General features: G+C 37.7%; 2 protein-coding genes across 4 annotated transcripts in view; both read right to left on the reverse strand.

The window, feature by feature from the left end:
* The window catches only part of kdm5c (lysine demethylase 5C), a 31517-nt gene extending 19741 nt beyond the window's left edge, over positions 1-11776 (reverse strand). The window contains exons 1-7 of one of the 3 annotated variants that reach the window (XM_007553521.2): positions 11444-11776; positions 9581-9728; positions 8881-8958; positions 8571-8693; positions 8314-8484; positions 8033-8167; positions 1411-1467 (exon numbers count right to left, since the gene is read on the reverse strand). In XM_007553521.2, the coding sequence (XP_007553583.1) occupies positions 1411-1467; positions 8033-8167; positions 8314-8484; positions 8571-8693; positions 8881-8958; positions 9581-9724 (708 nt within the window). In that variant the 5' untranslated portion in view covers positions 9725-9728; positions 11444-11776. Of the gene's footprint in view, positions 1-1410; positions 1468-8032; positions 8168-8313; positions 8485-8570; positions 8694-8880; positions 8959-9580; positions 9729-11040; positions 11409-11443 lie in introns of those variants that run through there. The other 2 variants (XM_016672236.1, XM_007553523.2) reach the window with 2 other exon arrangements.
* Positions 11777-16826: 5050 nt separating this feature from the next.
* Positions 16827-24153, reverse strand: part of iqsec2b (IQ motif and Sec7 domain ArfGEF 2b) — a 50611-nt gene continuing 43284 nt past the window's right edge. The window contains exons 6-14 of the mRNA XM_007553656.2: positions 22446-22568; positions 21864-22030; positions 21314-21453; positions 21095-21220; positions 20907-21006; positions 20658-20819; positions 20254-20448; positions 18477-18526; positions 16827-18230 (exon numbers count right to left, since the gene is read on the reverse strand). Coding sequence (XP_007553718.1) covers positions 17052-18230; positions 18477-18526; positions 20254-20448; positions 20658-20819; positions 20907-21006; positions 21095-21220; positions 21314-21453; positions 21864-22030; positions 22446-22568 — 2242 coding nt within the window. The 3' untranslated portion in view covers positions 16827-17051. The remainder of the gene's footprint in view (positions 18231-18476; positions 18527-20253; positions 20449-20657; positions 20820-20906; positions 21007-21094; positions 21221-21313; positions 21454-21863; positions 22031-22445; positions 22569-24153) is intronic.

Raw genomic sequence — 24153 nt, forward strand, 5'->3', positions numbered from 1 at the left:
TTAGCGTTACTTAGACACCATTAGCGTTATTTAGACACCATTAGCGTTACTTAGACACCATTAGCGTTACTTAGACACCATTAGCGTTATTTAGACACCATTAGCGTTACTTAGACACCATTAGCGTTACTTAGACACCATTAGCGTTACTTAGACACCATTAGCGTTACTTAGACACCATTAGCGTTACTTAGACACTATTAGCGTTACTTAGACACTATTAGCGTTACTTAGACACTATTAGCGTTACTTAGACACTATTAGTGTTATTTAGACACTATTAGCGTTACTTAGACACTATTAGCGTTATTTAAACACTATAAGTGTCATTTAGAATAGAATTCAACTTTATTGTCATTGCACATGTCAAGTACAAAGCAACCAAATGCAGTTTACATCCATCCAGAAGTGCTTTACATAATAAAAATATATTTCAAATATACATCTTTTTTTTTTTGTTACAAAAATATACTATTTAAACCCTTTTAATGCTAATAGTCCCTAAATAACAAACACTCATAAATAACACTATGGGTTCTATCTCTTAACAAGAATCAGAATCTGAAAAAATAAATAGCGGTATGTGAAAACATTTTTAAATTGGTGATTAGGAATTTGCCACAGTGCATCTCTAGTTGCAAGCCCTTCAGTCATGTAGCTGCAACTCTGTCATTCCTCCAATTTTGCTTCATATTTTCTACTATTGACACTTTTGCAAGCAAAAGCAAAAAAGCAAAAGAAAATTTGTATGATGATGTAGGACAAACTCATAGAAGACTATTAGCTTTAACTAACTAAAAATTTCACCAATCTGACCATTTTTAGTCACAAATTGTACTCTAATTAATTAAACAAGTATTTTCAATAGGTCTATGTAAGTGCACTCAAATGAGAACCCATGCAGCCACAGTGTTAGCGTCTGAAGTGATCGTAGAGCAGGCCGAATCAAAGGAAGTGGAGAAAATTAGGACATGGACAGCTCAGCAAGTAAGCATTTAAAGGCAAGCATTAGTAAAGAGAATATGGGTGAAAGAAAAAGAGCAAAGCGAGTCAAAAATACCCTGGAAGAGTTCGTTTTTTATAGCCGTTTCAATGTTTTTATAGACGCATAAAAGGCTAAAAAAGGATACAGGAAGAGCTGGCAACATCTGTAAAACCCTGAAAACTCTGCAATACGTCTTTACACACTAAGGCTAAAACTGATGACAGCAATTTTAATAATTACTGCTTTTTGTGCTGAAACGACACCCCGTCCTTTGGGGACAGCAGAGGAGTGATTGCATGGTAATGAAAATGTTTTAGTACTTAAAAACAAGTTAGACTTTATTTTTTTAGGTATGGTGGGTTAGGGACAGCAAAAGGAAGGAAGAGGGGGCGGAAAGTGAGCCTTTATGCTCAGGGGGGCAGTACCGCAGAGATGAGTTGAGAGCCAGTGGTGAGAGGATGGGGGGCCAGATCCTCTGGACCCTGCAAGGGGAGACAATAACAGCAACAATAAACTAAGACAAGGAAAATGGAAAGCGGCAGGGAGTAAAGTCTGGAAAAGATGAGCCAGAATAAAACATCTCTCAACATCTGCACATTGTATTCCTTTACCAGAACGTTCTGGAGAGAGTTGCCTCATTTAAAGCGTTTTTCTGTTCATTTGCAGTCTTGACAAATTAAAACATTTCAAGACCACCGAAGATCGGATTTTGTTTTAAGAAATGTAATAATCTGTTCTAAATGTCAATTTAATACGATCAAATTCCTCTTTGAAGAAGGCAAATAAACAGCTGCATCCAGATATTTATTTTAAATGAGGCAGCTTTTAAGACAAAAATCTAAATTTTTTAAGTCTTAAGTTCTGCAATTAAATGCTTACTTACAATTTAGCTTTTCATGCACACTAAGGTGAAACAGCATGAAGAAGATTAATCTGAGGATGTGGAAACTAATTTGTTGGGTCCAAACCTTTGAATCTGTCCAGTCCAGCTGAGTATTTTCCACTCTGTCATTTAACAGTGATAAATAATAAATTGGAATGAGAACTAAAGCTTCACTAGCAAGTTTTATAATCAAAGACCCAGTTTAACAGGAGATATTTTATCTGAAATATTTAATCATCTCATTGGGTACTTTAACACTGTTATCTTAACAGTGGTAATTAAAGCAGGTATTGGACCTTTTGGCAGTGTGGGTAGAAGTTTTGTCCTGCTGGAAAAAAAAAGACGTTTTGGCAAAAGAGAGAAGCAAAAAGTGCTTTAAAGTTTCCAGCTGCACCTTCATCTGCAAACAACATGGATCCTAAATCATCGCCAACTGTGTCAGGCTGGACTTCAAACAGCTTCTGGTACGCTGGGTTCTAAACTAAATGCACGAGAAGATTTATGCAACATTGGGCAACAGTCTGTTCTCCCCCTGAGATGCTTCTGGTGTCTGCTCTGGTTTGGGAGTGGCTCAATGCAAAAAATGAAACTTTTTCTGACCAAACTTTTCTTCCTTACACTCAAATTTACATCAGTGTGTCTGGAAAAAGCCTCTTTGATCAGCCAGCTTCTTTAGCATTTGTGGCGTGACTGTTTATATGACAACTGCAGGGTTTCCCCCAGTGTATTATAAGTCTGGCGGGCCACCAGGCTTTCCCTGTGCCCCACCAGGCTAACCATTGTTTATTTAAGTTTCTATTTTTTAATGTTTGCATTTTTTAAGATTTTATAGTTGGCGTTCAGGTATTAATCCTCCAATAAGACATAATTATCAAGTGATATTTTCAAGTTTCCTGTCAACTTTAAGCATATTTTTAACTCAAAAACACGACGGGAAGCTGGATGAATGACTGCAGAGCGCTCCAACCACCGGGCTTAGCAAGTTTTCTGGGGGAAACCTTGAACCGTGCTGTCTGCATTCTTGTCTTCTTTTAAAAAAAAAAATAAAACATTTTTGTTTAACAACAGAACTGGGTTGTTATTTGAAGTTGACCATAATCATGAAAATTAACAAAAATATACAAACTTTTTTTTGACTGATTTTGGTTCTTAGATGAACCAAAATATTCAACCATATCACATTATTAATCATCGCAGTTTTACAAGTTGAATTTTTCAAATTCAATGTCTAATAATTATTTGAAGACTTTGAAATTATGAGTTACATCATAATTTAACTCATAATTATGAGTTAATTTAATTATGAGTTAAATTATGAACTCATAATTAAGGGAATTATTATTCCCTTAATAATAATTAATTATTATTAAGGGAATAATAATTAATTATTCCCTTAATTTTCAGTTTGAAATTAAGGGAATATTAATAAATGATTAGTTAATCTAGTGAGCAAAAAGTATTTAGAACAGAATTACTGAAAAAGTGTTTAGAGAATTTAAACATCTTGAGAAACTAAATAGATGAAAATTTAGTTTATAAGAGGTTTTAAGAGTTAAATATCTCAAACATTTCATTTCAAACTAATTTTATGAAAAATTATTTCAGACTTTAAAGCATTTGTAGCATTAAACCACGTAATCTTTTCTACTGACAATCTGTTTGCTGCTTTGTAATGTTTTATGTTTTTTCAGTGTTTCAATTCAAAATGTATAGAACGAGTCACAAACGCACTACTGCCAGTGCTAATCATTAAAATTTATAAAAGTATATCTGGCGTACTCCATGTAAATCCAAACGAGTATGTATGTAACATTTTGATTATGTTTATTTTAATTTAATGTATGCACAGGTAGGTAACAATGACAATTCAGTCTAATTTCTGGTTGCTTTAGTAAACAAAATGGCTGCATACAACTGAAAGCAGAATATCTGGACGTTATGTTCAAATTCAGACAGATGCATTGATATTTTACTAGAGAGAAAAACCCATCAACTGCATGGAACATTACATGTTTTTTGGATATAATCATCTTCACACGCTGTCCTACAACTATCACTTTTAATTCAATTTGCAAAATATACCAACAAAAAGGAGAAAATGTCAAATTAAGTGAAGAAAAGCATAAATATGCATGTAAAAATAGGAATGTTATAACCAGATGGAGCCTGACCCAGAAGCTGTGTGTGCAATAGAAACAACAACAGAGTAAAACACATTTTCACATCATGCAGCTAGTAAAAATAACTACCTTTTTGTATATTTGGATGAGAAAGCATCAAAGGAAAGCATAAGAATGTGAGCAGGGAACCAAACACCCCAGAAGCACAAAGCAATAACGGCAGAATTAAGCAGAGCAGCAGGATGGAAAGCAAGCAAGCTGGAATCCGCTCTGAGTGCACCGAATCGTTTTCTGGACACAAACATTCGTCTGACGCCACAAAGTTCGCTGGAAGAAACTCGATTATAGTCGCGCAGCTCAAGTTAAGCACAGAAAACACACCTGATGTCCATAATAAGACCGCAGAGTTTATTCATTTGGTTGATGATTAAACATCAGGTTTTACTGTTCATTAGAACTAAAGAGCAAGTGCAGTGTTCAGTCTTATGGGGTTGTGATGTTATACTGGAAAATCAGTTTTAATCTCCAAAGTTACTCAACCTGTCAGATATAAAGAAACACTTTAAAATAGTCTAATTTTTAAAAGCTGTAGAAAAGGGAAAACACTGAAATAGATCCCAAATGTTTCCTGGAAAACCAGAAAGACAAAGAGTGGAGATAATTTCTGAAGAAAACGTGAGAAAAGAAGAACAACATTTAAAAGATGGCGGACTTAACAACATTATCTGAGTCGACTTAAGATTTATCTGAACAGGATTTGATTTTTGGTCCACTCCTAATTCCACTTCTGACCGAGCAGGGAGCAATTTAACAGCAACAATTGTTTACTTAATGTTTTATATTATTATTTAAGAATAGCCCTGTCACAATAAGCAGTAAATCAATTAATCATGTGATAAATTAAGTCAAACTCAATAGTTTCCATTTGAATGACTTATCACTTTTCTGCAAAAATCTGGATGATAAAAGTCTTCAGTCTCAAATATCCATTTTGTGTGAAGGACGTTTTACAGAAACTTCAGTTTCCATTTTATTGGTCGTTTCTGTTTTTATTAATCTATTTAGCATATTTAAATGTCTTCCAGTTCCTCAAATGTTAATTGTTCATTAGAATTTAACGTTTATTAATCCAATTTATTATACCATTACCATTACGTAACTTAGGAATGCACCGATATGAAAATTTGGGCCAATATCAATATCCGATACCAATATTGCTATTATGGTGATAACCAATATTTATTGGTATTATGTATTTTTCAGTACCTTCGGAAAAAACCCAACCAGAAAGAGATAAAATAAATACTGATTGTTCATATCGGCCCAGTGTTTTTTTTTTTGTTGTTTTTTTTACAGATATGTTAAAAAAATGACTAACATCGGCCGATAACGATGTTGTGAATACATTGTGCATCCCTAAACTTGATAATGGTCTTAAAACAACATTACTGTTTAGCGCCATAATTATTGGGACAATTGATCGTCCAGCAAAATCTACAATCACGACAGGCCTACTTAAGGACACAGACCTTTGCAGCTATTGCCTTGCAGTGATCAGGATATACATAAAAAAACAAATATGTGCACATGTGATTTCCACAAAATGAATCCACATATTGCCACAGCGTGAGCCGTCCTGGTTGAAACGCGCTCTGCAGCTGAGCAGCGGACAGCATGCTTGGCGCTGAGCAGATCCGGGCGGCCGTCATGCACAGAGAGCATGAGAGGCTTCAGCTTCCAATGTAAGACAATGACGACTCAGATGGAACAGAAAGCTGAAGTCATGACGCTGCCTTCAATCGTGGATGGTTGTTCACAAGATACAGCAACTAAAAGGTGACTGAACTTTGACCTGGCAGCACAAAGTTTACCTGAACGGTTCTAACTTGTGTGCATGTTTCTCACTCAAAGGTGTTTATTCCTGCCCAGAAAGTAGTTTAACTTTTTGATACACAGACCCTGACGGAAAAAAAGAAACTAGAGACTGTATCCATCTGTGTGAATATATGCGATCATATGGGCATGTACAACAAGTTCCTGTTTCTGGCAAGAACTCGTTGTACATGCATGTAGAATGTTTTTTTGTAGCCACCATGCTAGCTGCTAGCCTCAGTGCTAGCATTACTTTTAAAGCTAGCTTTAGCTTTTTAGCTAATTTTAGCTTTTACATGGATTTTTTTTTCCCAGTGTGCATGGATTGTTACGGTAGGTCAACATGCAGGTGCTAGCCTAAATAAGATCATTAGTATTTTAGCTAGTTTTACTTTATTAGCTTATTTAAGCTTATAAACTGTTGTGACCTTCAAATTTAGTTTTTCTGCACCAATTTCTAATACTGTTGGGTGGGATTTTTCCTTTTTTACCAAAAACTCTGAGCATATAGCATTCATGCTGCATTTTTGCAAGAAATGCATTTTCTAGTTATTTTTGTTGAACAATAAGCTATGCTTCTACCCTCTCCTTTTTGATTATGTCAGCTATTTTTTTTCCTGTTTTGTAGTTATTGTGTTTTCTTAAAATTAATTTGTTAATTTGAAATTTATTAGATGTTATGTTATTATGCAACAAGCAGGAAGCTAGGTATTTGTCTATTCAAAACATTTTTTTTAAAAAGTTCACATCCTACCTTTTCAATTTCTGATGCATTTTACTGCAATTTTATGTAACAAACCAACATGAATAATAGATAAAAACGAAGTGACGTCTTCACAGATAAGCGTCTAAAAACAGAGCCTTGTATTCGTATCCCAGCCTCCGCAGTAAATACTTTGCAGATCCACGTTTTGCTGTGATTCCAGCAGGACTCTAATGTTCATCTCCAGCCGTCGGTTCATCAGATGCAGCTTCCCTGTCGTTTCCACCACACAAAGTACTTTGTATATAAACAAAAAGGGTTTATTTTGGTCTCATCTGAGCACAGCGCCTTCTTCTACGTGGCAAACATTACGCTGGAGTACATTTAAGGTTTGCATCGTCTTTAAATTTGTTAAAAACTTAGCCTATAACCATATCTCCACAACTTTATGTGCCATGTGCCTGATTAACTGAATTGTTCACTAACATTTACTAAATAGTAATAATAATAAAAAAACTGAGGCCTTCAACAGAACAAGTGTATGTATACTGAAATAGGAGAAGCACTAATTAGTTGACTTTTCAAATCAATATACTGAATTTCATTTTGCACAGAAGTGTTTAAATGCAAGAGTTTGCAAATAAATTCAGGAACAATATCTTGTTTAAACAAGATAAAAATAAAAACAAATAGACTTATCTCTTGTTTGAACCAAAATATCTTCTCTTTTAAATAAATAAAGATTGCAGCACCTCTTGGGATTCTTAGATGTCGTCCAGAGGAATCGGTGAGAAGAAGGAGAGTCGCAACGACATCCTTCATGTCTTTTAACAAGTCAGGAGGGAATTTTTACATTAACTTGATTTGTAAAGAATAAAAATGTATATTTTTTCTTATCCTTTATAGTTATATACAGCAGACTTGGTTTATCACAAGACCTCAAATAAAAAAATTAAATTATTAAGCTTTCTGGTTTTAATGTGAGAAAACAGGGGGGAAAAAAATAATTAGAAGTTTTTAAGGCGCTGAAAAGGTGAGTTTTTTTCTTATTAGATTTGCATTTATTTTCTCAATATTTTCTCTAAATTATTTAGTCATAACCAAAAGTGGCAAAACCACCCAATTACTGATTGAGCAGGAGAACTGTAAATACAAAGAAATTCCCCAATGGCATAAAAACAAGTTTCTTACAGGCTCAACAGTCAGTAAAACGTTCATATATGAACAAACTTAAGTTATAGTTTGCAAGGTGAAAAACACAGATAATAAAAGCAAACAGATGGATCTGAACTATGTTGAGTGATGGACCATTGCTGGTAAACTACATGATTTTCTCTAATTTGCTTCTTATTAAAACAATCAATCAATAAGAGGAAAGGTGTAGTTGGATAGTGTGCATCAAAAATAGTTTCCCGCGGAGCGTTTCTGGCTCCAGAGGCATCAGAAATAAGCAGCGGCGGGTGACTCACGTCAGGCTGGCACCGGTTTGCTCTGCGTCCGTAGCTGTTCACTTTGGACGGCGGCACCGACTGTCGCAGTGGGATGGAGTGAGGCTTGTACTCCTTATCCACATCTTCTCCATCATAGTGCTTTGGCTTGCAATGCTTCAAATCGAACAAAAAATAACAATCTCAGTTCAAAATGGAGATTAGTTATTAACAATAACCTGCCTCTTTAAATTTTTAATTTATTGCAATTTAATAAAAAATAAAAAAAACTGGCAAAATACAACTTAAGAGTGGAGTAATACCGTGAGGCTGGCGCCAGACTGGAACATTTCGAATGGATAGACAATCCTCTCATAATGTGAGCGCAGCAAAGACCCGATGTTCTTCCCTGGAGGGTAGCCGAGCCGCTGCGCGATACGAGCCCATCGTCGTTCCTTACAGATCAGCTCAAAGCCTCCTTCATCCGCCACAATCTGAGGAAAAATGAAAAAATACACCGTTTAAATCCTCTCAAAGAGACAAACAGCCCACATTCCTGAGCGAATGTTGACTTACTCACCTTTGACAAACTGTACAGATCCAGAATGCGCCTTTCGATATGTGGGATTTTTAAAGAAGACCCTTGAATTTCCCAAAATCTGGCAATGCGGTCCAAATAGTTGAGCTTCACTCTGGTCTCAGCCTAAAATGAGAACAAAACGGTCCCAAATAACGTCGTGATACCGGCTGAACAGATGCACAGCTGCAGAACATTTAGTGCAGCATGAAACTAAATTGAGACACAATAGCAGCCGTCTGCTCCAAAATGCGTCTGGAAAATGTGGCAAATTTTTATTGGAGGACAAAGTTTAGAGTGAGACGAGCCTTACCTCCAATTCGTTTAACCTCTGGATGCGAGGAGTGAAGTGAAAGTTTTCCAACTCCACTGAAAACGGAGGCTGCCAGTCCTGAGTGAGAGCAAAGAAATTCAAACTTTAACTTGTGAATTATCCTGCAAAGTTGTGCTTAGATTGAGCTTAATTCTTGCTTACATGTGGCTTTCCAGCAAATTATATTGATTAAAAAAACACTTATCTAGAGTAAAATCTCATTTTATTATGGAATAATTAATAATTTCAAGGAAATTGCTAAAAAATGTCAGATCTCCCCTGTAAATATTCATAAATTCACAAATAGTTACATATACCGAATTTTTAAAAAAAGAAAACGACATAAGCCTTTTTTTCTGGCTGTCTGAAGTTACATCCAACCAAACGTCTCTTGTTTTAAGTCAGAAAAGATTTTGATCATTCAAACTGTTTACTAAGTGTCACAATAATGATAAAAAGAATAAGTCAGAGATTTCTTTTTCTTCATTTGCATGCAGAGTGATTAATATCTCTTTAAGCAATGAGAGAAAGCCCAGATGATGAGCTCATGGTTCTCTGCATGAAAACATCACCAAACTGTCTGCATCAAGATGAGACATGTTGAAGGGAAGGCCTGAGTTCTTCTAACATTAGTTAAAGCCAAAAAAAATGCAAAACATCCAGTTTCTGCAACGTAACTTAGAAGTAAGCAGGTAGTTACCGGCGGAGGTCGGATTTTGCAGATTCCAGACTTCTCTGCGATTGGACGTATCTTGGCGATGTAGCCCAGAGGATCCTGGAACTCCTCCCATGATGGCTCAAAAACAGGACACTCCGGCGGGGGGATGAACTCTTCTACTTCCATTTCCCTGACAACAGGAAAAGCACAAAAAAACAAGTTAAACAGCTTTACACACAAACAAATGGGCACAATATTATCAATATTTCTGTTTGTTGAATCTGTGCAGCTATTTGTAGCCAGAATTTTACATTTCTGAGCAGCCAAAACATGTTTTCATTACCTGACGGATATTATAACAAATCCTTCCACTGACAGGAAAACAAATTAGAATAAAGGATATTTTAAAATAAAATTTTAATTTCAAACTTCAATTAAAGTCTCTTCAAACAATACCTAATATGTTTAGTCTTTCAAAATCACTACTTCCTCGTTTTAGCACTAGTTTGATGGTTCCTTCAAATATGTCACATTTTCCAATTCAATCATTTTCACAGGACAGTAGTTTCTATAATCTTTGCTTCTCTATTGATGGAAAAACCCCAGGATTCAATTTATTGTCCAGGAAATCCCCTCCCCCAACATCACACACAACAAAACAAACCCCAGCACGAGAGGCCAGAAGGACTCAAGTTACACCTTTTTAGTCCAATTTCAAACATTACCTAACAGCATAACAACAGTTACCTGAGCTGACAGCAATAATTTGCATAACAGTGGCGTTTCTTATCTACTTAACACATGGAAACATCTACCAGCCATTTTTCATGTTTATATATTTACATATGTCCCATCTAATTCTGGCTATGTTTAGCTGTCTGAAGGTGGTTATATGTACCTAACCAACCATATGTTTTCCTTTATTTCTTTCAAAATAGGAAAGAGTGAACACAACAATCCTTAGGCCTAATTCAGCAAATCCAAACAGAAGACAAATGAGTGCTACCAATCACCAAACGTGAAGATACGCTGTAAACAAAACCTTAAACTTCATCAGTTTTACTCCACAACAATAAGAAAAAAAAGGCAAATGTTTAGCAGATGACAGCATTTGTTGATTAATGTGAGAAGACAGCAACAATCACATCGAGTTTGGAAGCAGATTTAGATCCATTTCGGGAATATTCGCGAAAATAATCTTAAAATAAACTCAATTTGATGTTAGTATTTCAATGAGCGTAAACTATATTTTTCACGGGCCTTCAGGCAAACAATGGCGTTGAGTCAATGAACCCTGATGCATTAAAAGGCCAGAAAGGCATCTCCACTTATAAGTGGGCAGGGCTTGGTTTACAATTCTATCATAAAACATCAATATTAAGCCAAAAATGACACATAGCTTCATTTTAAGGTCGATACAAACCAGCTTCTTTATTTTATCCCATTAGCTGACAGTGTTAGCAAGTAAACTTGTGAGAACTGACGTAAAACACTAAGCTTACCTTTAGCGACAGCCGTTAAACACGGTTAGTATTAAAAAACAAAAGCCGTGAAGCTAAATTATCTGTCAATCATCTGCTCCTACTGATGAAAATGACCCGAGTTAACGTCCATTATCCAGCAACGAGAGGCCATAACACCACCAACAGCTTGGGTTAGCATCAAGGCCTCCAAATTTTCCTAGCAGCACCGTCCCACTGCCTCCCACTGGTGGAGATAACTAGCATCCGTTTGCTAACGTTAACTGAGTGGCTTGAAGGAGTCAACAATGTAACCGCAGACCTGCTAACCCATGACTACACAGCGCTGGTAATGTCGACTATAAAGTATTTTTCATGAACAAAAATCCAGTTATATATCCATTCCGCTATAGTACAAGTGTCTAGCTGAATTCTTGTGACTGACCCGAAGACACCTCGATGTCCCGGGGTATGATAAAGACTGTGGCCGCACTCCTTCCTCTGTTGGTGGTTAGCTAACCAGCTGTGCTCGGTCCTGTTCTGTTGGCTAGCAAAGTTGACCCGTTTTCAGTTTCGGTTCTCCATACACACCGCTCTGCCAACCGCACGGGCTTAATGTATGAGTGGCTGATGTTCGTTTAATACTAAACGAGAATCTCAAACTTTCTCAATTACTGTCGTGATAAATCATTTTCCGATCAACATCATCACTCTCTTCAGGCCATCCTGTGCATCTTAACGAGACGCCATCTTAGCTTTTTCTCATGGCCGAAGTACAACCTCAAATATGCACACGCCGCCTCCCACGTTTTCTTCCTGAAAGTAGTGCGCACATACGCAAACATGCCATGCAATTACAATGGCACAGTTGTGTGAGAAAGTAGGTCAACATTATTTGGTGTCTTTTTGCGGAAATTAAGATGTCGACATCACATCACACTCATGTTTAAAAAATAGCAGTAGAAATATCTCAAACAGCCCGTGTTATGTTATATAACATAAAAGGAAATGCTCACCTTTCAAAGCTTTTACAGAATTAGTGAGGTAGGGTTTACACTGAAAAAACGCAAAAATTTACCAAGTAAAGTATTTTTTATCTAGACAAAATTAATTTTACAAGTGACATTTCTGTAAAAATTGGGAGCTTGTTTTAAGTAAACAAATCATTAATATTGATGAAAACATACTATTATTTCACATATACCAGGACAAAACTGTCTGCCAATGGAACCAGCACTTCTTTCCCAATTGTAAAGAATTGTTGAGTTTAAAAAAAGTACTTGCAAGTTAGTTTCGTCTTATTTCCAGTGTGTTATGATATACGCACTAGAAACTAGACCAATAATACTTGGTAAGATTTTGTGTTTTTGCAGTGTAAGTATAAACCAGCCTTCTTAATAACTTTTCAAAAATAAACAAGCAAAAAATAGGAAAAAATATAATAGGATTCATAATAATAACATTTCAGATTATTTAAAATTATATGAGTTTATTATTTTTTAACTTTTTTATATATATGATTTTTATAAGAAGAAAATATGTAAACATTTTTAACTCAGAGCCAAACATGGAGAAGCAGAATTCAGATTTTATACACCAAACAAATCTGCAACAAACTTCCAGAAAACTTCAAAACAGCCGAAACACTGAGTTCATTAATTTAAATCAATGTCAAAAACTCACTTGTTTAGAGTTACCTTTGATTAATAATAACTGGAAAATTGATTAATATTTTTATGTATATTTGATGATGGTATTTGACAAAATATAATGCTTGTTTAATAACTGGTATTATTGCTAAAATGTTCTGTACAAAGAAACTTAAGATTATTTGACTTAAAATGTGGACTACAATTTATTTAATCAAGTGTTAGCTCATTTAAGAAAACATAAAACAAATTTGATCTATTTCATATAAATATTTATTTTTTTATTTCAATTGTTATACTGTATGTGTATTATTATGTACAACATATTAAAATTACTTATTTATTTATAAGATTGTGACACATTTGGCCCTCAATAGTTTTGAACACCTCTGGCAACATTTTAGAAATTAAACTAATCCATAAAGTAATCAATAGTTACCGCTTACTAACAAACAGTTGGAAATAAACCAATCACATTGTTTAAAGAAACATGTATGATTTGCTTACTTTTGACAGATTTGATCTAAATTTTCTAACATTCGGATCAACAGAAAATAACATTTCTGGTAAAATGCATAAACATATTTTATGCCACTTTTTCTGAACCATAAAGTTGTGAAAGTGAAAATAAATCACACCCACACACACTTGTTACTTCACTGCAAGGACACTTTAATTTATCAGAAGCAATAAATATTCACATCTCAGTTCTCTATTCTTCCATTACATGTAATACGTACACAAAAAAAGAAAATCATGTTCAAAAATAATATCAATAAGTGCACTGACATATTAACATTTCCCAGGCCTTGAATGTATAATCGCTGTAACTCATTCTCGCTCTGGCAGTATGAAACAATAAGAAAAGAAGAAAAGAGGTCAATAATCCTGTTGGACAACATTTCCTGTCCCCGTCTTTGCTTTAAATGTGCATACCTAGTGGGACTCACATGCACGCACCTGAATACAGAATGGGAGCAGTTCATCCCATAATTATAAGAAGCCTATGTATAGTTGAATATGTACATTCATGTTTATATAGTACAATCTATTCAATAAGTGCAGATATATTCATGCAGGAATAGTTAAAAAGGACACAATAAAAAGAATAGCCAACAAATACTTTCCATTTAACATTCTCAAAACTTTCTTAAAATCCCTTCTAAAAAGTTAAAATCTTCTTGAAGTTTCAGCATCTTACTGACATTTAATTTTGTCCTCTATGATTTATTCTATTCTGGATCAAAAAAATATGTAGTTTTGGTAATAAATGGCACTGAAGATGAACTCCATCAGTGCTCAATTTTATCTTGAAAAATGCAGTAGCAAAAAGGGGGTAACACTTACATACAGCCCACAAGAAAATTAATAAATAACAAAACAAAAAAATACATAAAATAAAGTATGTACCTGCAGGCTATTTTACATTCTTAACTATTGTAGTGATTTCACACAAGTAGCCTTCAGCGACATGCTGAGGTATCAGAAAATATAGTATTTTGATTTTCAAAGTGACAGAAGAGGGAAGATTAGGAGAAGGCCATTTCTGACTTAAGACCTCACATGTGCAAAACCACAAAGTGTGCTTTTCTCAACAAGGAAAAATAAAACACAATAACCAAAATCTGACATAAGGAAATACAGTTTTAGGCTACGTTCACACTGTAGCCTGAAGTGACCCAATTACAATCTTTTCTCAAATCGGATTTTTTTTTTTTTTTTGCCGTGGTCCTTCACACTTCCAAATATATGCGACGTGTATGTGACCTCCAGTGTGAACTGCAAACGACCTGGAAGTGTCCCGCATGCACAGTGGAGGGCGCAATAACGTCACACATCGAGAGCGTGCTCAGTGTTTTGCCAACCGCCATAAAAACAGAAGAAGTGCTCGATGTTTGCGGAAGTAAACATGGACGCTAACGATGAAGCATAGCTTACGATTTTGAAGTTGTTGCCGACCGGAGTTGCATATTAACAACTTAATTCTCATTATCGTCCGCCACGGTTGTTGTTTGTCTTCCCGCTTGCACGTGTCAGGGCGCAGAATAGTGACGTTTGTCGAGTATCAATGACGTTCAAGTCGGTTGGCTGCGACCTGGTCATTAGGTCACGTTAGAATCGGATTCGTATAGATATCTAAGCAGCCTGGATCGCATTCGGAAAAAAAATCCAATCTGTCTTGTTCAGGCTGTCATGAAAAGATCAGATACAGATCCCATTAAGGCATAAAAAAGTAAATAAAATAAAAAAAAAAAAAACTCGGAATTGGGTCACTTCAGGCTGCAGTGTGACCGCAGCCTTAGTCAGAGGCTTACACACAGTCATGAAGAGCAAAATATTATATGAATGTTGCGTTTCTAATGATTTATTTAAGCTATTCTATTGCCAGGGTGAAATCTTGAGGGGGGTTTAAAACAATAAATAGTTAAGAAATGTCATTAATGCTGGCATTTCTTTAATTTACTACACAAGACAAGAATTATAAAACAGGCCAAATCTGCTAAATTAACATCTGCTTAAAGTGAAACTTCCAAAGGAACAAGCAAGCATTTTTTTAACCTGTACGACCAAGTTTTGCTCTGTGTGGATCAGATAAAATCTACAACATATTCAAGCTTTTTTCCTTATTATCGTCTAAATTACGTGTTGTATAATTATTCCACCTTGGAATAAAATGAAAACAATAAATCAATAAAAAAAAAAAATTAATTTGACATTACTGTTTGCAAAACTCTGACCTTAACTGTCAGTTGATTATTGATAATTACATTTCCATTCTTATATTTAGACATCACCTCAATTAAACTTAAATAAATCTTAATGTTGTTGGTCATGTCATCTAAAAGGTGATTCTGTTTGGAGGAATCCAAACTTAATTAATTCAACACTAAATAATACTCAACATTAAAGACTGAAAAGAAAAAATATGATAATGTGAAAGAAAACCACATTTTACATATCAGAATACCCTCCAGTGGTTATGGCAAAATGAGAGAATCTGTATGTGCACATACTTTACAAACATTTGCTGATATAATTAATCACTGATCAAAACAATGATCGGACAATATTGATTATACTCATGTAGAGCAGGTATATCGTAATATCAATAAAACAGCAAGAAGGTTCAGAAACACTTAAACTATATTATTGTTTGTATCACTGATTAGATTTCCAAACCCACACAGAAAGTGTTAGCAAGCCCCATGACTCCAGCTGATGTAAGACCAGAAAGGCAGAACAGCGTTAAAAACCTGCGATAGTTTTAGAAGTTTAAGACAGAGCAAATATCTGAGGTCTTCTTCAGAATAAAGAAGTGGCCTAAATGGCAAAGTGAAACTAGCAACAAGGGATGGAGACATCATGAAGCCAAGAAAATTATTGCAAAGTCAAGGGAGATTTCTTCTTCTTTTTTTTTCAACTTTCTTCTTTTTTCAAAGCAAAACTACAACTGGAATGCATTCGGTGGTTCAGTCTCTATTCACAAACCCACTGTGAGCCAGTGGATACAGGAACACTCTGGTTTTCCAGTGTCACATTATAACATCTTGGTACTGTACATGGAAATATTCTCATACATACTCATGACTTCAAACAAGTAAAACTTAAGCATTATAATCAGATATAGATTTAGTTTCATTTTAAATTATATGGCTATAGACTTTTTTTTGATTGTGTGTGGCAAAAGTGTGTGGCCATCAAGTTTGTCCAAAAGAGAAAAAAAACTGAAACTGAAAAAAAAACTGAAACTGAAAAAAATATTTTCAAATTGAAAAATTATTTAGAACTGAAAAAGAATTGGGACTGAAAAAACATTTGAACAAAAAAAAAGATTTGAAAAAGAAAAATTATTTTTGAAAAAGAAAATGAAACAAAAAAATTAAGATTGAAAAAAAAAATTAAAACTGAAAAAAAGATTAGAATCTGAAAAAATAAAAAAATGATAAAAAGTTAGAAACTTGAAAAATACTTTTGAAATAAGAAAAGATTTACTATAAAAAAATTGAAAGAGAAAGAAAAATTAAGACTGAAAAAATGTTTTGAAACTAAAAATAGTTCAACACTGAAAAAAAGATTTAAAACTGAAAAAAAGATTTGAAACAGGAAAAAACAATTTTGAAGCTGAAAATAAAGATTTGAAATGAAAAAAAAGTTAAAATCTACTTTTCAGATTAAATGTTTTTTTCAGTTTCAGATTTTTTTTACTTTGAACAAACCTTAGCTCCGCCTACATATGTGGGAAGCGAAGGTGAAAGTAGCAGAGACGCAGCAGCCTGCGTTTCCTCTTGTCGCCAGCGCTGCTGCTGTTGCTCTCGGTCCGGGCAGACTTGCTCCGGGTCCGGGACCTGCCCGCCTCCTCGTATCTGTCCTCGAAGCGGTGGCCTCTGGAGCTCCACGTCCGGCTCACACCACGGTGCTTATCCGGTTGATAGGTTTGGATTTGGAGCTGCCCACCGTACCTGTCGATCCAGCCCCTGTCACCTGCGGCCCCTGCTGAGGCTGCCCTGGGTGCTGGGGGGGGTGAGGGGAGAGAGGTGTAAGAGGGGTAAGGGGGGACGAAGGGGGGGGGAAAGGGGAGGGTGGTGGGGGAGGGGGGATAGAGGAGAGAGGAGGGTACTGGGGCAGATACGGGGCGGCGGAGGCTGCGTGATGCGCACTGACGGAGGCGGACGGCAGGTTGTGGGGCAGCGTGCCGAATATAAAGTGTGTTTGATGGGTGGAATGGCTGGTTGGGTGCGGCGTTTGTGCGTGCCTGGGGTGGGTTTGGGAGTGTGCGTGGGGGTGGGAAAGAGACAACGTTAGCGGGGGTTTGGAACCAGGGCCGCCGGCCCCTCTGGCAGATTGTGTGGGCTGCGCGTGGTAGAGGGCGAACTGCTGGCTCTGGGAATGTTGGGAGAGAGGAGAAAGAGGGGGGGGACATCCGACCACCATGTTGGTGTAGCGACCCTGAAGCCCATGCTGGGAGAGCTGGGAGAGATGGGCCAGCTGCGGGTGCTGGACGTGCGGAGGCCCAACCGGAGGACGACAGGGTAGCGGGCCTCTCTGTAAAGTATGAGGGGGCACACCTTGCAAAGGAGGGGGCGCGGGCTGGACGTGGAAGCGATGGTGATGGTAGTAAGGTGGCGGAGGCTGTATTGTGCCCACGTGACAGAACTGTGCGTGCAGTGCCTGAATCTTGGAAGCCCCCCCGTCCAGCTGGCATAGGGATGAAGGGGAGTGAGGAGGGGCTCCTCCAGTAGTCAGTGGGGGTACAGGTGCGGGGTATGGTGGCCCCGGTGGAATAAGGGGCCCTGGTGGTTTGGCGCGTTTGCTGCCGAAGAGTGAACCCAGGAAGGAGCCGCTGTTGTTGCTGCTGTTGCTCCCCCCAGGTCCGCCCCCCGCTCCTGGTCTCTCTGCACTGCTGGAGACTCCCCCAACTCCTGTCCCAGCAGTGGTAATTTGCTGCCCCGGCCCACCCCCCACCCCCGATCCGGGGCTCAGGATGGGGCGATGAGGCCGGAAATCTTCTGTGCTGTAGCAGCCAGGGATCACACCCGGCATCGGATAGCGCTGGTGAGGCTGCGGGCTGCTAATGATGGAGCCCTGGGAACATAAAAACTCATCAGGTTTTAAAAGACACACTGGAGAATTACAATCCCTGCTCCTCCTGACGTCGGCACACAGAACATGCTGGGGGCGGATTTAACTGCAAAAGCCATGCAAAGGGTGTCAGTGTAGAAATCACACATGCATGGTTAGTCGATATGCACGTGCACTCAGAAAGCAGAGCAGCGGTTAGGGAAAATGTAAGCCCTTTAGCTAATCTCAGCTAATCTTTTATAGACTTACTTCCATTGTACTGTCCAAAGAACCAACACTGTTCCTGCGACCACGTTTCCCTGCACCCCACCAGGAAGAATCAGGTTAGCAAAGCGTGAAAGATTGATTTTTTTCTTTATTACAAGAATCCAGTGCCTTGCAAAAGCATTTTTATTCTGCTCATTTTTCACATTTTGTCACTTTAAAGCCATAAACCTTAAAGCATTTTACTGAGATATTATAGACCAACATAAAGCATTACAACCACTAGTCTTTTGCCGTATGTCTGCTAAAGAATAATTGTCGATTCTTCTTTGCAAAATAGCCCAAGGTTATTCAGATGAATGAAAAGTGTGTCAGAAGAGCAATTCCTGATTCTTGATTTAGGTTTCTTCTCTGACTGGCGATACTAACAAAATTATATGGGTTAGTAATAAAATAAAACCATTCAAATGCAGTAGAGGTGCACCGATTGCAGTTTTTTAGCAGATCTTAAGTTACAGAGCTATAAAAACCTTGAACAGCTGATTCCAATTTTGGTCAAAACAAATGTTTTTTGTTCTTTGAAATTTTGCTAAATGTAACAAAAATGTCCCTGTATTGGCAACAGTGAATGACTAGTTAACTGCAAACTTGCAGACATGCCCTGGTGGGCCGGTCTGTCAGTCAAAACTCTCAGCAGAGAGCAGAAGAGGATAGTGGTTGATTTTTAGACCTCCGTTGAGGTAAATAAGATTGTTGGAACGTATCGGCTTCTGATGTAAGTATCGGCCGATTACCAATATCCCAAAATTAAGGAAATTGACACAGATAAATCGACTGGCCAATAAGTCAGTGCAGGTCTGGCTGTTTGCGTTTTATAGACCAAATGGTTATGTTTTGGTATCACAGCACTTTCATCAATCATGCAGCTGTAGCTGCGTTTTCATTACAAATCTGTGCAAAGCTTTCTCAATATTCCGCTATGTCAAAAACATACAATTTTGCAATTGCAGTGTTTCCATTAAATAACAAACGTGATTAAAATTTCACGTGAATAAGTTGTTAGTTCACGTAATAAGTAATTAAATTCATGCCATTTCATGATCCTCCGACTACTTCCTGTCGTCTTCTTTGTGGTTTCCACCAGTGGTAACATCCGGTTGTTGAGCACATGACTCGTGTGATGTGAAAAAAGCATAAAAAAATAAACCAAAGTTTGATAAAAATGTGGTTTATTTCAATAAAGCCAAAAAAGCCACCTCATCCAAACAACAAAGGAGAGTTTTTTCAAAATTAGCCTGTTTCCATTAAGCAAACTTGTTTTCTAAATGTCAAATTGAACAATTATATGGTCAGTGGAAATGTAACTTGTGTATTTTTATGTCTTTCTTTCAACAATTAACTTCTTTTTTGTCATTCTGCCATGAAAACCAGGTTTGTGTAGTGGTGGAATAATAGTTGTCAATAGATTCTCCGATCTGAACTGTGAATCTAAGCAGATCATTCAGAGTTACTACAGCCACGATCCTGTTGTGATGCTTATTTAACTTATATCCTCCTTGAGTTCATGACCAGGTCAAGTTGGGTTTGTAGTTTTACCACACTCTTTGCAGTAGGTTGAACCATTCTTTCTGAGGCTTTCAAAGTTTGTTTGTGTCTTGTAGTGAGACAAAATTTGAAAAACTCAAGAGATAAAAGGAGTTTTGCAAGACAGAGGAACATAATTTAGGACTAGAAAGAGAGAGCAAGATCGGCCAACCTCAATCAGGAGAGATGATGTTAGAGAAATGGTTTTGACGTTGTCTGAGCGGTGATGTTGTCTCACCTGTGTCCGAGAGGTCCCTGAGAGATGAGCTGAGCGCTGTGCGCTTCAGACCCTCACCCACTGAGCAGTTGTCATCAAAGCTCGTCCTTCCCAAGGTGCCATTCACAACATCGCTCTTCACACCTACGCCTCCTCCAACCACGGTGCCCGTCAGCAAGCTGGGCCTCATCACACCTTTCTGTTTCTCCAGTTCCGCTGCAGATTTACATAGAAACACAGGGGAATATTAAATGAGAGAGAGAAAACACAGAGAAATGAGCTGCATAACAACAACAACAACAACAACAACAACAACAACTTGGATAAGTTTCCATTCTCATGCTTAGAAACATCTAGAACAATGGCTGTGATAACCAACAAGGACAGTTTAACTAACAGAAATGACCAGCAGATGGGGCACTTACACTCCACTCTGTATTTCTCCATCTCTTGGACTTCAGCAATACTCTCCCTGAGGTCACTAACAAACCGGGTGCGGTCTTGCTGACTGGGTGCCATAAACACGATAAGAACCTTTCTCTCTCCGCCGAGGCTGGATGAGGTCAGGCGGATGCCATGAGGGTAATCTAGTTAGAAATGGAGACATTTATGTTACGATCAAACTGAAAAACTAGGTTTAACTGAAAGGTACAAAATTAAAAAAAGTGTCTTACATGAGTTCTGAAACATGTGGACTTGCATGTCAACCAAAGGGAAAGATTGTCTGAAGCTATAAGTTACTGAGGTTTTCTTCTTTTGGAAGATTTTGGTTACCTGGTGTGCAATGAAAAATTGATATATTCACAGTGCATGATCAATTATTTAAACTTTAATATCATAGCAGTCTGAAAGTCAGCCTTACCACTAGCAGGTCATTGAAGAGAAAGACCTCTCGCTGGTGAACCCCTGTCCTCTGAGGTCTGTTAGGGTCAGGCACCTCGTAGAGCTGGCAGCAACACACCAGCCGGCGATGTGGAAGGGACAGCACCTACATGCCCAAAGAAACAGACAAAATAAATTTTACAGAAAAAAATCCATTAAATCCCATCTTTTGATGCCTTAAATAGTTATAGAAACTCACAGGCTTTTTGCCAACAATGACCCTTTCCACCGCTTGCACCTGTGAGACGTGATCATCATTGGTCCGTAACTCCCATTTCTGTATTCGCTGGTAAATCCCAACCAGCAGGTCCCGGGGAATATCCTGACCATTGTCCACACCTTGGATTGGATAAGAACATTAATGGTTTTAGGAAATAATCGCCAATGTTTCCTAATTCTGGTCCTCAAGGCACTCTGATCTGCATGTTTTAGATGTTCACCCCATTCAGCAAAACCCTGTTAGTCAGCCTCAGTGGAAATCATGTGTGCTGAACAAGGGAATGCCTGAAACATGCAGGGCATTGTGTCTTGTGGACTATGGTAGAAAAACACTGTTTTAAAAGGATCCACAATTAGTCATAACAATAAACTTTATATGAGTAAGTCAATAGTCAATAGGAAAATTACAACATATTTATGCCAACATCTTCAACTAATCTTGGATCCCTTTAAGCCTTAACAGTAAGGAGTATGTGCATGCTGAAACTCTTGTGTTTAATAAAGTTTCGCTGTTGCAAATGGGTCAGCACCTCTCAAATTCTTGATGAAATCTTCTAGTTTCATCTTCCTCTCTGCCTTGATGTTGGGGCTGTACATGTCCGTGTTGAGGAGGATTATGGCAAACGCCAAAATGAAGATGGTGTCAGGGTTCTGGAACTGCCGAACCAGGATTGGATTGCACACGCAGTACCTCTGACTGAAAACAAAAAGGAAGTAGTTGAAACCTTATAGCTTTGTTTTAGTCAACAGCCAGCCATAATTTACATATGGGACCCCATAAGAGTACAAAATTGACTCAAAAGTGGGCCCCAGAAGGGATTGTCCACAGACACATAATGTCCTTTTATAGGTCAAGTTAAACTTTTATCAATACCCATTTGAGACACAGATAAGACCTGGCAAACTGCAACTGTTTGGACGCCAGTTGGACTGGACGTCCATCTGTCCTTGTCAATAAAGGTTTTATAGAGTCTACTGAACTGTGTCTCATTTAAAAAGCTAACTTAGTATCCATTGAGCCTGATTAAATCTTCATGGGATCCACATACAGCTGTTTTGCTGGGCAAACCAATTGAATTACATTTTTCTTTAGGTATTTTTCATATACAAACCTGAACGCCTCTATAAGTCTCTCCACCTTTTGGGCTTCCCCTTGAACTTTAATTTGCGCCTGGAATTTCCTCAAAGCGTCATCGATGTCCATACCTGAGAAATCCATCTCATCCACCACACAGCTGCAAAAACACATAAACAACTCAGAGGTTATAGCTGAATTCTTTCAAACCAGGCATGCTTGAACTTGAGTAGCAGTATTATGTAATTCTGTAATTCACATTTTATGTGCATGGGTGTGGGTTGAGTAAACCTCTATAAAATCAAATTGGTTCAACAGCTTCCTCTGTGGCTTCTGGGCATGTATGCAGATTTCCTCAGCTTTTATCCATCTATCCATTCATCCATTATTTTCCCCCTAATCTGGGAATGGGTTGCCCAAGGAGAGAAGCCCAGACTTCCCTTTCCCAAGCCACTTGGGCCAGCTTCTCAAGGGGAATCCCAAGGAATTCCCAGACCAATCGAGTAACATAGTCCCTCCAGGNCTGGTCCTCAAGGCACTCTGATCTGCATGTTTTAGATGTTCACCCCATTCAGCAACACCCTCTTAATCAGCCTCAGTGGAAATCATGTGTGCTGAACAAGGGAATGCCTAAAACATGCAGGGCATTGTGTCTTGTGGACTATGGTAGAAAAACACTGTTTTAAAAGGATCCACAATTAGTCTTAACAATCAATTTTATATGAGTAATACTTGTAGATGTAAAAACAATACAGTAATAATACTGTAGGCTGTTTAGTTATTATACATTTTAATAAAATATCGTCACACAAACATCTCCATATTGTTCACGCTGCAATCCATTCTGGATAAGTGATGTTTAATGGTCCAACTATGCTAGCTGCATCCATAACAGTGATAAATAACGTCATTAAAGCTTTTTAAATTGAACTGGAGCGTTGAAATCGATCATAATGAAGAAATCACAAGAGGTAATGCAGATGAGGAGGACCAAACGGAGGAAGAGTTAGCCGTAGGAGCTGGTGTTTTGCTGCCACTGATACCTTCGGCTTCGTAAATTAAACGATGAATGATACATACATCTGGTTGTACTGTGTGATCCGGTAAGTACTTCTAAAGCTCTGTGTCCAGTCCAGTCTTCCTCCAGGGCGGCAGTAGTGCTCCGTTACCATTTAAAAGAGCTGCCAGTGCTGTCTGTCTAATGTTTCTCCCAGTGCTTTTCGCTCCAGTTTCAGCGGGGTTTGTGGATAAAAACTGTGGCATAGCACTTATTTTTAGCTTGTTAAGGCAACGATCGCCAGTTTTGCTCATACAAATCACTCAAAGTCTTCTGGAGAGAAATGTTGAGGATAAAAATCTATGTCCTTTGGAAGATGTATTCGGCTCCGGATCTCTACCATTGCACTCTTTTTCACATGGGAAGCATCCAGATTCACCTCACTGTTGTTTTTTTTGTTGTTTTTTTTAATTTATCACTGTCAATAGTGACACAGCGTGGTATTATCAAAAGCCTTCCAGTGTTTTACTCTGTAGATTCCAGTGCAGAATGGACCTAATGACGTCATCAACCCAGCAGGTTTAAAAATATAACAAAAGACATACATTTTTTAAAGTAAATATGAGTTTGGTGTATCACAAATGGCAATTTTTTAGTCAATAGGAAAATTACAACATATTTATGCCAACATCTTCAACTAATCTTGGATCCCTTTAAGCCTTAACAGTAAGGAGTATGTGCATGCTGA

Source organism: Poecilia formosa, unplaced genomic scaffold (assembly GCF_000485575.1).
Source record: "Poecilia formosa unplaced genomic scaffold, Poecilia_formosa-5.1.2 Scaffold57, whole genome shotgun sequence".
Lineage (NCBI taxonomy): Eukaryota > Metazoa > Chordata > Actinopteri > Cyprinodontiformes > Poeciliidae > Poecilia > Poecilia formosa.